The 17,248-nt window shown below is 43.0% G+C and overlaps 1 protein-coding gene across 1 annotated transcript in view; it reads right to left on the bottom strand.

Moving 5' to 3' along the window:
* ANKK1 (ankyrin repeat and kinase domain containing 1) overlaps positions 1–10,923 on the bottom strand; it is a 24,583-nt gene extending 13,660 nt beyond the window's left edge. The window contains exons 1-2 of the mRNA XM_007936532.1: positions 10,742–10,923; positions 1,712–2,006 (exon numbers count right to left, since the gene is read on the bottom strand). Coding sequence (XP_007934723.1) covers positions 1,712–2,006; positions 10,742–10,923 — 477 coding nt within the window. The remainder of the gene's footprint in view (positions 1–1,711; positions 2,007–10,741) is intronic.
* Between the last annotated feature and the right edge of the window lie 6,325 nt (positions 10,924–17,248).

Here is a 17,248-nt window from a genome sequence, read left to right on the forward strand (position 1 = left end):
AAATAAATAAATAAATAAATTAAAAATGGAAATGATATGAGTAGTGAACTCATCACATTATTATGAGGATTAAATGAGGCACCAGAAAGCAGTTAGAATGCTGCCTGGCACAGAGTCAGTACCTGGGAGGTGTTGCCATTATCCAGAGGAGCCATGGACAAGGTTGGCAAAAGAATGTCATCTTTGGTGAGTCTGCTCATTCCACCTCCACACACCCTGGAGCACTTGAACTGTGTTCTCACCTTGTATATTTATCTCCTCTTTGCTTCCATCCTTCGATTCAGTGCTTCACTAATTTTCTATGTACTGAATGACAACTAGGCTGGATATAGAGGATCCTAAAGTGGATTAGAAAGATGAGAACCCCCAAACCTTCATAAGTACTTATTTAAATTGGGGTATAGTCATTTATGGAGTAGTTTCACTATGGATTGTTGTTGTTATTGTGTGCCCTCTAGTTGATTCCTACTCAGAGAGATCCTATAGGATAAAGTACAACTGTCTCACAGGGTCTCCTAGGCTGAAGTCTTTACAGGAGCAAATCACCAGGTCTTTATTGCCTTGGAGCCACTGGTAGGTTTGAACCACTGCCCTTTTGGTTACCAGACCAGCACTAAATTAATTGTGCCACCAGGGCTCCTTCTCTATTGATCATACACTTACAACTAGGGTTAGCAATATGGAGAAAGGGTACCATGAGGGCATGCAATGGGGTCTGTGGAAGGCTTCCCTGAGTGCTGACAACTGAAGGATAAGTAGGCCTTTGCTGGATAAAGATAGTGAAATGGGGAAAAGAGAATCCAAGCAGAGGGAACAGAATGGGCAAAAGTCCTGAAGCAGAAAAAAAATGTTGCATGTTTTAGGAATTGAAGAAATGGCCATTACGACCATTCCTAGGAATTATCTCATTTATAAACCAGATGCTGTTGAGTTAATGCCAACTCATGGCAATCCCATGTGTGTCAGAGTAAAACTGCTCCATAGGGTTTTCAATTGCTGGATTTTTTTAAGTAGATCTCCAGACTTTTCTTCCGAGGGGACCTCTGGGCTAGCAGTCCAGTGTGTTAACTGTTCGCAGTGGTAGAATTCTTGCTTTCTTTGCAGGAGATCTGGGTTCAATTTCTGGCATGTGCAGCAACCACCAACCTGTCAGTGGAGACTTGTGTGTTGCTATGATGTTGACCAAGTTTCAGCAGAGCTTGCAGGCTAAGATGAACTGGCAAGAAAGGCCTGACAACCTACTTCCAGAAATCAGCCAATGAGCACTCTATGGACCACAATGATATGATCTCAAAAACCGTCATGAGGGTGGCACAGGACAGGTGGCCTTTTGTTCCATTGTGCATAGGGTCTCCATGTGTCAGGGGCCAACTACACAGCAGCTAACAACAGCATAGACAACAACATCTCATTTATGTGCATCTTTACCCAAAGCAAAGAGTGAGAGGGATATTTTTCCATCCACTTTAGAAACTGAAAAATGAGACCCAGAGAGGATTGTTACAGGCATCCTGATACTTGGCTTCCTAAACCAGCTTTCACTGCCCATCCATCTGTTTTAGGTGTGAATCTTGCCTTACAGTATTTGTCTATGAAAGGAACTCCTTGAAACTGTCCTTGACAGGCCCAACAGACACGCAGGTAGATAACCTGCTCACCGGGAAGAGACTCTGGAGTGAAAATGGGCAGAGGGGTTCACCAGGGGCCTTACCTTGACACGCATGTTGCTGTCCAGCAAGATGTTGCCTGGCTTGAGGTCCAGGTGCAGCAGAGGCGGCTTAATGCTGTGAAGAAAGTTCATGGCGAGGCTGGTCTCATGGATGATGCGGAACTTGAGCTGCCAGCAGAGGCTATAGGTGGGCAGCATCTTCTCCAGGGAGCCATTGGCCATGAACTCCATCACAATGCCCAGAGGCTGCTTGCACACCCCATAGATGGAGACAATGTGCTGAAACTTGATCTTCTCCATTTTGGCTGCTTCTTCAATGAGACAGTTCACATCGGAGCTATGGAGAGGAGGGAGCAAGAGATGGAAGGGGGCAACCCATTAATTACTAGAGCAACCAGCAGAACACACAACTAGGCATGATGCCAACTGTGGGGATCCAGAGAAGCCTCAGTAGCTTTCAAGGTAGTGGAGGAGGAAAGAGATACATGAAATGATGCTCAGCAGGGACACAGGGTAAAGTCCAGGTGGACAAGACAGGAAGTGAAAGCATTTGCAGGTTTGGGGGTGAGTACATTCTGCAGAGAGATGGCCTCAGAGAACACAAATCAGATTGTCCTTTATTCTGTCTACTTGTTTAAGTGTCTATCTCTCCTCATAATTGTGAGCCCCTGGAGGACAAATATTATGTCTCAGTTTCTGTTTTAAAATATCATTTACTGCTGCTTTGATTGTGAAAGTAATACATACATCCCATAGAAACTCTAGGAAGTACAGAGAGCTATAAAGAAGAAAATTAAATCGTCAGCAATCCCACCTTCCAGAGCTGGGCTCTGTGAATATCTTAGGATATTCTTTTACAATACATTTTCAAGGTTTCTCGCTCACTTTAGCTCCTTTCTTTCTTCTCTCTCCCTTTTCTCTTCTGATCAAATCAGATACACTATTGTGATCTGATTTTCCCCCATTGATGTAGCATGAGCACTTCCCCACATTGCTATTCTCCTGAAGCATGGTCTTTAATGGCTGCATGGTACTCCGTTTTCTGAGTGAACTATAATTATTCATCTCTGTACTTCCCACAGCACATTGCTCTCCACAGTGCAATACATCTTTGTTGAATTGAACACAAGTCAAGGCTTAAGGAAATTAGCATTCACAAACTCTCCTGCTCATTGCACTGCCCATGGAATAGTAAATATGCAAATTTGCTATAAATTGATTTGGGACTGCGGGGATGAGGATTAAGGAGAAATGTCATTTTTAAAAGTATAGTATTTGAAAGGCTGCGTTGGTGAGGCAGCCAGAGGCTGTGTAGAAATGAGCTCCCAGGGCTCCCTGTGAAGCCAGGCTGAGGGGGGTCTGAATGTCAGAGAAGCCCTCCAGCTCTCCCTCCATATCTGGAGAGGCTGGCACGTCCAGTCTTCTCCTCTTCTCACTTTTAGTTCTCCCTACTGTCTCAGAGAGCTCTCCTCCACCTCTGTCATAGCTTTTATGTGTTTCTTCTTGTCCTTTGAGTTTGCAGGAATGAAAGGACATCCGCCATGAAGTGGGAAAAGTGTGGCATCTGGGGTCAGACTACCCTGATTTCAAATCCCAGTTTCACTACTTATTATCAGTTTGACTTTGGGCAAGTAAACTCCTCAGTTTCTTAACTGTAAAATGGGAATCATAATAACTAAAAAAAAAAAAAAAAAAACTTTGCACAATCTCCTTCACATCTTTGTTGCTATGTGCCGTCAAGTTGGACCCAACTTAGAGCGACCCCTCCTTGGGTTTTTGAGGCAGGGTCACTATGGAAGTAGATTGCCCAAACCTTCCTTCCGAGGAGTGGCTGGTGGGTTTGAACCACCAGCCTTTTGGTTAGCAGTCAAGTGCTTAGGCACTATGCTAGATGTCTTAAAACCATTTGTTATACCTGCTGCCTCTCCTTTTCTGCCTCTCCCACCTTCTTTCTGGTTCTGGCCTCAGTACCTCACTGAACAGCTCTTGCTAAGGTGCCCAATGACCTCCATATTGCTATATGGACATTTTTCAGTTCTTGGTTTACTCTTTTTTGTTTTATTTATTTTTATTGTAATATCGGTGAAAATTTACAGAGCAAATTAGTTTTCCATTCAGCGATTCATACGCATTTTGTTTTATAACATTAGTTGCAATCCCCTCAGTGTACTCTTTCCACTTCCTCCCTGAGTTCCGCATTTCCGTTTCCATTCCCATTCCGTCTTTCTTTCCTGTCCCTTCCTCCTTGTGAGCTTTGTTTTTGGGCAAATGCTGCCCCTTTGTCTCATATGGTTGATTGTTCCGAGGAGTGCATTCCTCATGATTATTATTGTTCACTTTATAGGCCTGTGTGTTGTTTGGCAGTAAGATGATTCCTAGGGGATGGGTTCAGTTCCAGGTTTGGAGGGTGTCTAAGGGCCACAATCTCAGAGGTTCTACCAGTCTCCATTAAACTAGTAAGTCTGGTCTTATTTATGATTTTGAATTTGTTCTATATTTTTCTCCCATTCTGTACAAGACTCCTGTGGTCCTGATCAGAGCAGTCGGTAGTGGTAGCCAGGCACTATCTAATTCTTCTGGTAAAAATATATTTGGTGAATATAAATATAAAAATTCATTTGCCATTTAAACATTCTTCATGTGTACAATTCAATGACAGTTATGTTTGTCATGTTGTTCAACCATTGTCACCGCTAGTTGCTGTCGAATTGACCCTGACTCATGGTGACCCCATGTGTATCAGAACTGTGCTCCATAGGGTTTTTAAGCCTGTTTGCCAGACTTGTCTTCTGAGGGCCCTCTGGGGGGTTCAAACCATCAACCTTTTGGCTGTTAGTCTAGTGCTTAACCATCTATTCCATCCAGGAACTCTGCTGTTCAACAATTACCATCATCCTTTTCCAAATTTTCCCACCACCATTAGAAAAAGTTACATTTTTTCTCAGCAGCATAGGGCATTGTTGATCTCACACTCTTTTTTGTTGGAAATACTCTCTTAACTCACCTATGTGTCAGCATTCTGCTGGATTTCTCCCTCTCCTCTGGTCACTTCCTTTATGCTTCCTTTGCAGGCTCAAGTTTTGTTACTTGGCCATTGGGCTTAGTTAGACCCAGGTCCTTTCCTCTCTTCTCTTCTTACTCTGTACTCTTCAGGCCATCTCAGCATCTCCAATCGAGTATCCAATACTTAACATGTCTAAAGGTAAGAATCTCTCTATTGTCCCCCTTAAACCAGCTCCTTCCCCAATCCATTCTTAGTGAGTGGGGTCTCCATCCTTCTGGTTCTCAGTCCTTGGTGTCACATCCTTGATTCTTCTCTTTCTCTCAGTTCCCATAACAAGTTCCTCAGCAAAGCCTGTCAGTTCTACTTTCGAAATATAGCAAGACATTGTGGCGAATTGCAGTCAATGTCATGAAACAAAATGTGTGTGAACTGCTGTATGGAAAATGAATTTGCTCTGTAAACTTTACCCAAATCACAATAAAAATTGAAGAAAAAAATAGCAAGAATTTCACTACTTCTCACCCCCTCTACCATTTGTATCTTGGTCCCAGCCTCCTAATTAGTCTCTCTGCTTCTCCTCTTTCTCCTTCATAATCTATTCTAAACCCAGAAGCCAGAGAGATACTTTTTAAAATGTAAGTTGGATCATGTCACTTCTCTGCTCAAAACTTTTCAGTGGCTCTCATCTCATTCAGAATAAAAGCCAAAGTCCTTCCAATGGCCTACAAAGCCCTACACAATCGTTTCCACTCCTGGGTATTCCTTGCTGGCCTCACTAATCACTCCTTCACTCACTCTGCTCTTATCACACTGGCCTCTTAGTGTTCTTCCACCATCTCAATTGTATCCCCACCTTAGGACTTTTGCACTTGCTGTTCCCTCTACCTAAAATACTTTTCCCTAAAATAGCCACATGGCTTACTCCTTTATTTGCTTCAAATCTGTACTCAAATGATACCTTACTAGTAAAACTTTCACAGATAATGCCATATAAAAATTGCAACCCTACCCCAATTCTCGAATTCCTTATTCCCTTTACATAGATACCCTACAAATTAATGTTTCTAGCCTGAATCTTTCCTCTACAGATAAGATCTCCTCAACTCTTCTTAAGTATTTTAATCAATAAAATAGCAAGTGACCATAAGTTCTCTTGTTGTCGTTGTTATTTGCCATCGAGTCAGCCCCAACTCATAGCGACCCCTCCTTGGGTTTTCGAGGCAGTATCACTATGGAAGTAGGATTGCCTAACCTTCCTTCCGAGGAATGGTTGGTGGGTTTGAACCGCCAGCCTTCTGGTTAGCAGTCAAGTGCCTTAGGCACTATGCTACCAGAGCTCCTTAAGTTCTCAGACAAAAATACTTATTTATTGTCTTTCTCCATTAGACTGTAAGCTCCACGAGGGTGGGGACTTTGTTGTGTTCTCTTAGTGCTTAAAATGAATGAATATCCTCTATGTCCTAACTTCAATTACTACCTGTAACAAATGACTCACAGGTTCTAATACTGTTAATCCATTTTTCCTCTGAAGTCTGCTTAACAACTGTTCTTGGCTGTTAAAGAGACCTTAAACTTAACATGTATAAACCTGAATTCATGATCTTCTTCTCCAAACCTGGACCTCTTTTCATGTTCCCTTTATTAATAGTCAACACAATTATCTAACAAATATTTATTAAACACCAACTATGTGCTGGGCATTGAGGATAAAGCAGTGAACAAAATAGACACAGAGCCCTGTTCTCATGGAATTTACATCTTAGTGGATCCTTTGCTCCTTTGGGCAAGCCAGGCATTGAGTTAAACTTGACTCCTCTTCCTCATCATGTCTCCCATAGACAATCCAGCACAAAGTCCTAAATACTGCTTAATTCATTCCCTTCCCTCCTGCAACACTCCAGTCCAGGCCCTCATCATTTTTTGCCTGAAAGACAGCTATCTCCTAACTGGACCAGCATGCTTTCTGCCCTCTCCAATTCTATCTCTATGCTGCATATCTGATCATTTCCCCACTGTCATCTCTCCCACCACCACCCTACCTATACATACATACATACCTGGCTGTAAACCTTTGAATAGCTTTTCACTGACCCTCTGCTTAACCAAGCATGATATCCTTCTCCAGGGACCTGTGCCTTCTGACAACATGAGCAAAGTATGAGAGACGAAGTCTGGCCATTCTTGCTCCTAAGGAGCATACTGGCTGTACTTACTCCAAGATAGATTTGTTCATTCTTCTAGCAGTCCATGGTACATTCAATATTGTTTGCCAGCGCCACAACTCAAATCCATCAATTCTTCTGGAATCTTTTTTATTCATTGTCCAACTCTCACATGCATATGAGGCTATGGAAATATTGCATGTAAGGTGCACCATAGTCTAACATTTATGTGTGAGATTATCTGATTACTGTCTCCTTTCCCCATCCCAAGTTCCAAATCTGTTGCATTCATCATTATGGTCCAGGGACTAGCACAGCACCTGACATATAGTAGGAGAGAAATAAGCATTGTCAAATGAATGAATAAGTGGATGGATGGAGAATCCAGTGAAGAAATGCATGGAAAGCTCCTAGCACAGTACTTGACACATTTAAAAAATAAAAATATCCAGTTGCCTTGGAGCTGACTCTGACTTGTGGTAATCCCATGTGTGTCAGAGTATAAATGTTCCCTGTAGAGTTTTCAATGGATAATTTTTTTTGGAAGGAGATGACCAGGTCTTTCTTCTGAGGCACCTCTGAGTAGACCTGAACCTCCAGCCATTGGTTAGCAGCTTAGCACATTAAGTATTTGCATCACCAGGGACTCCACTTGATGACAAAAACAAAAAAACAAAACAAAACACCTGTTGCCTTAAGGTCAATTCTGACTCATAATGACCCCACAAGGCAGAGTAGAACTGCCCTGTAAGGTTATTTGACATATTTTTGTTGTTGTTATGTGCTTTGAATCAGTTCTGATTTATAGAAACCCTATGTACAATGGAACAAAACATTGCCCGGTCCTGTCCCATCCTCACAATTATCATTATGTTTGAACTCATTGTTGCAGCTACTGTGTCAATCCATTTCATTGAGGATCTTCCTTTTCTTGGTTGACCCTTTACTTTTTATAAAGCTTGATGTCCTTCTCCAGGGACTGGTCCCTCCTGATGAGACATCCAAAGTACATGAGACAAAGTCCCATCCTTGCTATTAAGAAGCATTCTGGCTATATTTCTTCCAAGATAGATTTGCTCATTCTTCTGGCACTCCATGGTATATTCAATATTCTTTACCAACACCATAATTCAAAGACATCGTTTTTTTGGTCTTCCTTATTCATTGTCCAACTTTTGTATGCATATGAGGTGACTGAAAATATCATGGTTTGGATCAGGCACACCTTAGTCTTTAACATTTTAAAGAGTTCCTTTGGAGCAGATTTGTCCAATGCAATATATCATTTGATTTTATGACTGTTGTTTCCATGGGCACTGAATGTGGATCTTTGACAACTTCAATCTTTTCTCCATTTATCATGATGTTAAGGAGTTGTGGTTATTCAGTGGATAAAGCAATGGGCTGTTAACCAAAAGGTCAGCATTTCAAACCCACCAGCTGCTCTGTGGGAGAAAGATGAGGCAGTCTGTACAGCTTTGGAAACCCAAAAAGGCAGTTTTTATCCATCTACAGGGGCACTATGGATCGAAATAATCTTGATGATAAACTTTAGTTTTATGATTTTTATATAGGTGTTGTTTAGTGTTTCAATTGTGAGAATTTTTCTTTAAGTTGAGGTGTAATCCATAATGAAGGCTGTAGTCTTTGATCTTCATCACTAAGTGCTTTAAGTCTTCTTCACTTTCAGCAAGCAAGGTTGTGTCATTGGAATTTCTCAGCTTGTAAGTGAGTCTTCCTCCAATACTGATGCTGTGTTCTTCTTCATTTGGTCCAGTTTCTCGGATTATTTGCTCAGCATAGTTAAAGTAAATATGATGAAAGGATACCCTGACACACACCTTTCCTTATTTCAAGCCATGCAGTATCCTTTTGTTCTGTTCAAATAACTGCCTCTTAGTCTATGTACAGGTTCCTTATGAGCACAATTAAGTGTTTTGGAATTCCCATTCTTTGCAATGTTATCTGTAATTTGTTATGCTCCACACAGTCAAATCCCTTTCAATAGTCAGTAAAACATAGGTAAACATCTTTCTGGTATCTTCTGCTTTCAGCCAGGACCCATATGATATCAGCAATGATATACCTTACTCCATGTCTTCATCTGAATCTGGCTTGAATTTCTGGTAGTTCCCTGTCAACGTACTGCTACAACCATTTTTTAATTATTTCTTCAAAATTTTACTTGAGTGTGATTGAGTGTGATACTAGTGGTATATATATACATACATATATATATATATATATATATATATATATATATATATATATAATTTCCACATTCTGTTGGATCACCTTTGTTTGGAATAGGCACAAATATCTCTTCTATTGGTTGGTCAGGTAGCTGGCTTCCAAATTTCTTGGCATAGACTAGTGAGTACCTCTAGTGCTACGCTCATTTGTTGAAACATTTCAATAAACTTGAAATATAGAGGACATTAATTATTGTTAAAGGAGCTCTGGTAGTGCAGTGGTTAAGGCATTCGACTGCTAACCAAAAGGCTGGTGGTTTAAGCCCCCTGGCTGCTCCATGGGAGAAAGATGAGGAGTCTACTTTCATAAAGATTTACAGCCTTGGAAGCCCTATGGGGCAGTCTTACAGGGTTGCTATGAGTTGGAATCAACTCTACAGCAATGGGTTAATTACTGTTAATTTCCTTACTCCTTTCCATCCAGGAAATTCCCAGAACTTGGGAAGGGAAGGTGGCAGGAGTTAGTTACACTTAATGTCTAACAGTGTAGTCTTGTCAGTGCACTGCCTTTTGTTCTTTACTTCAAAGGTTATAAATGCTTTGCACAAGTCCTAGAATAATCTAACTCTTCTCCAAAGTCAACAGAAGAATGTAGAAGAAAAGTGGGTGAGTCTTGGGCAATCTCACTTAATCTCTGCTCTTGAGGTGAGTAGGGGAGTCTGGGAATTAGAGAAGGGATTGACTTGAGTGTGTGGGATCTGAGGCTAGGTCTTGGGAGCTTTCATGGTGACCACAGAGAACATAGCAAAATAGCATCCAAATAAGATGCCAAAAGGAGATGTCCCTTCCTCAAGACCCTCTACCTGAAGTCCAAGGAGCCTTGAGAGAAGGAAATGGTTATCTTGGTCAGACTTAACATCCCAAGAGATTTTTTCATGGTTGCAAGGGGGGTAAGCACACAACTAATGCATGCAAGTCAGGTGTGAATGAGACAGAAGTCCACCTCAGTGGGAAGACAGAGAAGGGTGAAAACAATTGGAACAAGGGAAGGAGGCTAGCCAAAGAGTGGCAGGAATGTACATGATGAAAACTGGAGAGAAGTCAGAGACAAAAACAAGGGCAGAGAATGCAGTATTCCAGGTTTGACCTATTCCTCCAGCAGCTTCCATGTGGGAGCCAAATGAAACCAGTGACATGAGCAAGCTTTCAACCCATCAGGCTAGACAGCATCCATACCCTATGCACCCAGCCCCCACAGGCTGGGCAGGGGCACACCAGCTAGTCATGGATGGAAGACATGGTTTCCCACATGTCACTGAGCGTCACTGGGCACAGTGCCACAGCTCTCAGGGAGCCCAGCCCTACCCTGGGAGTTTGGAGTGGGCACCTAGAAAGAAGGAGGTGGCTGGAAAAAAGGAGGCAGGACAAGTTTGAGAGGTCAGATGGGACAAAGGCATCTTTGGAGGGCAGTTTCTGCTCACCTTTAACCTGTGTTGATTCCACATACAAGTATGTGCCAACTGCATGGCAGGTATGAAAACAAAACAGATGTGCCCCTGTTTGGGGGATTTCAGGCTACCCAATAGCATTTAGAAATACTGAGGGGACAATCATCACTGCCAACCTCAGCCCGCCCCATCCTGGAAAGCTCCCTCCCTGATCACAATTTCTCCTCTATGAAAGGAAAGGGCCAGGGGGCGGGACCGGCGGGTACCTGGTGGCGTCCGCCAGGAGGCAGGGGGAGCACTTGATGGCGTACTCGGTCCGCCAGCGCTTGTGCCGGGCCCGGAACACCTGGCCGAAGCCGCCGCTGGCCACTTGGCGCCAGTCGTCCTCGAAGTCGTCGCCACTGAAGACGGTGAGGTTGCCCAAGCGCTTCTCCACGCCCGCCGCCATGGGGTCAGAGTGGCTGTCCGGCGCTCGCGGGAGTCGCGCACTCCTGCACTGGGATTGCCGCCTGGATAGCCCGAGCAGCCGTCGTTTCCTGATCCTCAGGTCCCAGGAGGGTGGGGATAGTGAGGCGAGCCAGATCTTCCCTTCTTCCGCCTGGGAAGAGCCATCCTGCCCTGCAAAGGCGGGGAAAACCCAGACTGGAGCCCTGAGGCCCTAGAGATGAGGCGGGAAGCTGGGCCTGGAAAGAGAAGTATGTCTCTGCGAAGCTCTATCCCCAGACCCTCTCCTCACTCTAACATCCTTCCTCAAGCTCAGCCTTTGATCTACCCCACCCCCACCCCAACTGTTACCCCTTGAAAGAAGGATGGAAGTGTTTGGAAAGGAAGGTGTCTTAATGTTGGAAGCAGGGATCTGACCACAGAATTTGGTTCCATTTTATTTAAAGCCAGTGCTAAGTGGAAACTGGTTTATTTATGCATGCAACTCAGATGTACCTATGTACTGAGTGTTTACAAAGGGTGCAAGACTAGGGGTCTCTGTTGGTGATTGTAGGAACCTGGAGTCCCACCCCTTCCCAGAAAAGATGGAGTTCCTAAATTTATGAGAATGTTCTGGTTTGAATCTGTTGGCCCAACTGGTTTAAAGCTTCCTTTTCTGTTGTTGGTTTTTTGTTTGTTTAATTTTCTCTTTTTTCTCACTTAATATTTAGTGAAATTACTTTAAAAATATCACATAGTCTTTTTTTTTTTTTTTTTTAATTGTGATTTGGGTGAAAATTTACAGAACAAATTCACTTTCCATACAGCAGTTCACATATACTTTGTCTCATGACATTGACTACAATCTACCACAATGCAACAGCTCCCCTCCCCCTTCCTCCCCATAGGTACTGCTTCCCTGTGTTCATCCCTCCAGGCACTCCTGCCCCGGAGCTATGTCCCTGTGCATACACCACCCTTCTAAAAATATCACATAGTCTTGTGTGCTAGAAGTTACTAAGGATGGGTCAGCAGAAGCAGAGAGTGGTATGTAGTTGAACGTCCCTTCATGGTGCTGCTCTCTGGTCAAATCTCAGAGGGATCCATGCAGTGGGGAAGTAGACTCCTTGACAAGAGATTGGGCTCCAGGAAGCAGCTACATGATGATCAGGGCCTCATTTCCTGGGTGGAGAGGCAGCCCAGGCCCAGAGGACCACATAGCAGTGTTGGGGCTGTCAGGAATCTAGCCTGAGGGCTCAGCACAGAGACTCAGAGCAGTAGTGAAAATGTACCTGCACAGGCAAAGCTGCCTGCTGGGCAGACAGGCTGCTGTCTTAGTGGAGAAGGTTAGCCAGGATGGCAGCAGAGAAGAAGTCTCCCAGAACAGCAATTGACAGCACATCAGGCTTGGCCTCCCCTCTCTTTTTCTAAACTCCCTCCTTTTTCTTTCCTCCCTGACAGCCACTGCAGGCAGTGCCTTGGTTCTTGCCTGGAAATGCCAGCAAAGAGGTAGAAAGGCTTGCCGGTACTGGGCCTGGGGTTCCTCTGGGTGCTTAGTCCATGGAGTGTGTGTAATGGCTTCCTCCCCTCAGACAACCACAGAGCTGGAAAAAGTAAAAACACTTTAAATAGGTGGGCCTCCCCAGGAACATTCAAGTGCAGGTGCTGCTGGAAGAACTACTGCAGGGCAGTGCAGGGGAGGCCCCCCTCACCTGCTGCTGGGCAGAGCCTGGGCTGATAGCATGGGGGAACCCCCAGAGTGACCATCTTCCATCCCTCCTACCAGAGGAGAAAATCCCTAGCCTTTGGCTCAAACCTGTAGAGCCCCTTTTCTATGCCAAAAACCTTTTAGACACCTAGGGAACAAAGTGGGCATGATATATGAACATAGACTCCAGATCAAAGCTGGAGAACTTGTTCTTTCCATAACAATTTAACTGCAACTACCAGGATGAATTCTGGCAAGCAGATTAAGGACCAAAGATTGACCGGGAGATAGTTGCCATAGGAACTAAAGATAATAGCCACCATTGAGCCTTAACTTTACATACTACTTATGCTTCACAGATCTTATCTAGTTTAAATCCACACCAATGCTATAGGGTCAGCATCTTCCTATTTACAGATGAGGGAACTGGGGCTTGAAGACAATAGGCAATCACTGGTCACATAGCTGGTGGGGTGTACAGCTAAGATTCAGGTCTATTTGTTTCCTATGGAAAAGGAATGATGGGAGGAGTGGAGGCAGATTTTTTGAGAAGACCGGGAAAATGAGGCATGCTTCCTGGAAGAGGATACTGGAACCTGCATCTGGAGCAGGAGACACTCTCCAAAGGCAGTGTCAGAAGGAGACCCCAGGTTGCTTTGACTGGAGCAAGGCAGAGCCTGGAAGATTATGATCCTAATCCTAATCCTTCAAACCCCCAAATCCAATCCCACAAGGTGCTTGGTTATGTCTAAGAAACAAATAGCTTAGGTTTTCAATCCTTAGTTGGTTGAATCCACAGATGCCTAACCCATGGATGTCAAAATCCAACTGTATATCTATTCTGTGAGCAAGGAGCCCTTGCCAGACTCCTCAGAAGCCTCTGGGGTAGTTCAGAAGTAACACACCCTGAGTCCTGCATGTCCTGCCACCTCCACTCCTGTAGAGAAAATTCTGCATATCAGTATTTCATTCCTTTAATTGCTGAGTAGTTTTCTACGGTATGAATGTACCACAGGTGGTTAAACAATTCACTTGAGCTATTTCTATATTTTAGCTGTTATGAATAAATCTACTATGAACATTCATGTGTTTTGCAAACATAGGTTTTCATTTCTCTGGGATACATTCCCAAGAGGGGTTTTATTTGGCATCCTGGTGGCCTACCTTGAGCCCTCCTCCTCCAGGGATTAAGCTTTCTTCAACATTCCTGAGAGAGTCTACACAGATGGCCAATGGCAGCTTCTGGTCATGCATACATATATACTTGCAAATATACTTTTTGGTTGTTTTCTTTGTTGTTTCAAAATTATATATGCCATAGCAATTACCAACAGGTCTTCTTTTCTTGTGTACTTTTTAGTATATGATTGTCTTTTGGGAGTTAAAATTCTCAGCCTGCCACCCACAGACCAGCAAACTGGCAGAGCGGTTCCACAATACTCTGGAAGATGCTGAAATTCAATGTGAACCTGTTCCCAAACCAGAATGACAAGCTAACCTGGCAGCTATTTGCATACAGGGAAGTCCCCTAATCTGCCCCCATTTTCCACCTGCAAATACCCAAGGAGAATACTTGGGCAAGTTCTAGCAGGTCCCAACCTCTGGTAGTCTGTATGCTGAGGTAAGAGTAAGGTTAGTCAGAATAAAGCATTGTGTGCAGGAACTTGGAATATCTCCCCAGGAAGCAAGACTCTCCTAGAGAGAAAGGGATCAATTGAGGCAATATAGAGCAGGGGTGAAATGTAGGAGCCTGTGAGTCAGCCAGCCCTGCATTCAAACGTTGGCTTTTTTTCTACCACTGTGTGCCACCAGAAAAGAGCTCTCAAAACTCAGCAATCAAACAAACAAAATACTATCCAATTAGAAAATAGAGAAAAGATACGAATAGACATTTTCTTGAAGAGGAAATACAGCTGGCAAGTTAGCATGTGAAAGGAGGTTTGGTGTCATTAGCCATTAAGGAAATGCAAATTAAAACCACAATGAAACATCACTATACACCTCTAAGAATGGCAAAAAAAAAAAAAAAAAGAATGATAACATCAGATGCTCCTGAGGATGTAGAAAAACTAGATCCCTCGTGTACGCATTGTTGGTGGGAATGCAAATAGGTACAGACACACTGGAAAATAGTTTGGTTGTTATGAAACTAAACATGTGATTACCAACCAAAAACAAAAACAAACTCACTTCCATCGGGTCGATTTCAACTCATAGTGACCCACTTTGGGTTTCTGAGGTGGTAAATCTTTACAGAAGTAGATTGCCCAATCTTCCTTCCACAAATTGGCTGGTGGGTTTGAACCGCCAGCCTTCTGGTTAGTGGTCAAATGCCTTAGGCACTACACCACCCCATGTACCCACTAACTGCACTCATGGGCATGTATCCCAGAGAAATGAAAACCTATGTTTGCAAAAAATATGAATGTTCATAGCAGCTTTATTCATAACAGTTAAAATCTAAAAATAGCTCAAGTGACTAATTTAACCACCTGTGGTACATCCATACCGTAGAATACTACTCAGTAATAAAAGGAATGAACTATTGATATGCAAAACATCTTGGATGAATCTCTAAGGAAATATACTGAGTGAAAAAAAGCCAATGCCAAAAGGTTACATACTGTATGACTCCATTTACATTGTTGTTGTTGTTGTTATTTGCCATCGAGTTGAAATGACAAATTTGTAGAGATGAGAACAGTTTAGTGATTGTCAGAGTTGAAGGGAAGAACGAAGTGGTTATGACTATAAAAGGGTAGCACAAAGATTTCTTGAGGTGATGGAACTATCCTCTATCTTGACTGTTATGTTGGTCACATGAATTCACATATGTGAAAAAAAATTGCGTAGAAATAATACACACACATACACAAAGAAATGTACATAAAGCTAGTGAAATCTAAGTAAGATCTCTGGATTGTATCCATGTCAGTTTCCTGGTTGTGATATTGTACTATATAGTTTTGCAAAGTGTTATCATTAGAGGAAACTGGGTGAGGGGTATATGGGATCTTGCCATATTCTTTCTTATAATTGGCTGTGAAACAGCAATTATCTCAAAACAAAAATTAAAAAAAAAATACATGTAAAACACTTAGTAAATTAATAATGCTAGGTTGTCTTCCTCCTCTTCCAGTTCTTCCTCCTCTTTTTCCTCCTCTTTCTTCTTCTGACTAGGTAATGTCACATTCTCCAAATCATTTTAGGGGATTGATCTATTCAGGGTGACTCATGGAGACTCATAGGATTGTGTGTAGCAGTTGAAAGAAGTGTAGGGATGCAGATGCAGACTGGTTTCTTGCAAAAATGGTGTGGAGAGTGCATTGTTTGACCTCCTCTAACTTCACAAAGCAGGAGGAGGATCAAAATCAACATCAGCAACTCAAGGCTGATTCTTATGAGATGGAGGTTAGACATGCTTCTACCTTCCACCCTTCTCACCAATTCTGACAACTATACTTCCCACAGCACTCCCTACTTCTCTACTGGGTTTAGTAATTCATTGCAGTGGCCACACAGAACTCACAGACAATACTCATGATTATGAGGTTTATTAGGTAAGTAACAGGTTACAATTCAGGATCAAAAACACTTAGGATACAGTTATTTGATCAGGACAGCCTCCCCTCACTTGTGCCTGAAAGCAGGTCTCTCTCTGCCCGGCCTCTGACTTGCTCAGCCATGTCAAAGCTCTTTTAGCTTTGCAGATAGGTGCCCAGAGAAATACCCTATTCTGCTAGTAAGCATGGACCAGAAGACACTCAGCTCTCTCACTCTGTGGGCCTGGAAGCCCATTGCTCTGTCTTTTGATGTTTTCTTGGTTCTGCTGCTTCTGCTGCCACCATTTCTCTGCCACTGTTTCCCACCATCTTGGGTGTCTCCTGTCTCCTGGATCAAGAAGGTTCAGTATAGGGATCTTGAGTCCAAAGGATGCACTCCACTCCTGGCTCTTCTTTCTTGATGGTAGTGAGATCCTCCCTTTCTGCCTCTGGGATGGCTCATTTTAAGCCTAGTGAGATAGCAAACTGACCAATCTTCATGTTAGTGTTCCATGCACCTTATTTGCATGGGTCCACCCAAAGTGGACCTTATTTACATTATTATCAAACTATCAATCAACTCCAATCTCCTTGGTGAGCCATAAACACCTCATTATTTTATTTTATATTATTATTATTATTTAAATTGTGATTTGGGTGAAAGTTTACAGAGCAAATTCACTTTCCATACAGCAGTTCACATACACTTTGTCTCATGACATTGACCACAATTTACCACAATGCAACAGCCCCCTTCCCACTTCCTCCCAATAGTTTTCTCTTCCCTACATCCATCCCTCTGTGTACTCCTGCCCCCTGAGCTGTCTCCCTGTGCATAAACAACACTTCTTTCTCCCATGATTGCTCTCTCCAAGGAGTGTATCTATCTCAGGTGAATGTTCAACTCATATGCCTTTCTTTTGTTTGGCTGGAAGTCACAGGTGTGGGTTCAATTCCAGAACTGAAGGGCAGCTAGAGACCATAGTCTCAGTGGTTCCACCAGGCTTTATCAGACCAGCAAACCTGGTCTCCCCCTTTTTTTTCCCAAATGATTTTGAGTTTTGTTCCACGTTGTTCTCCCGTTCTATCCAGGATCTCCT

This window comes from Orycteropus afer, unplaced genomic scaffold (assembly GCF_000298275.1).
Source record: "Orycteropus afer afer isolate SDZICR_OR568_19922 unplaced genomic scaffold, OryAfe1.0 scaffold00036, whole genome shotgun sequence".
Taxonomy (NCBI): domain Eukaryota; kingdom Metazoa; phylum Chordata; class Mammalia; order Tubulidentata; family Orycteropodidae; genus Orycteropus; species Orycteropus afer.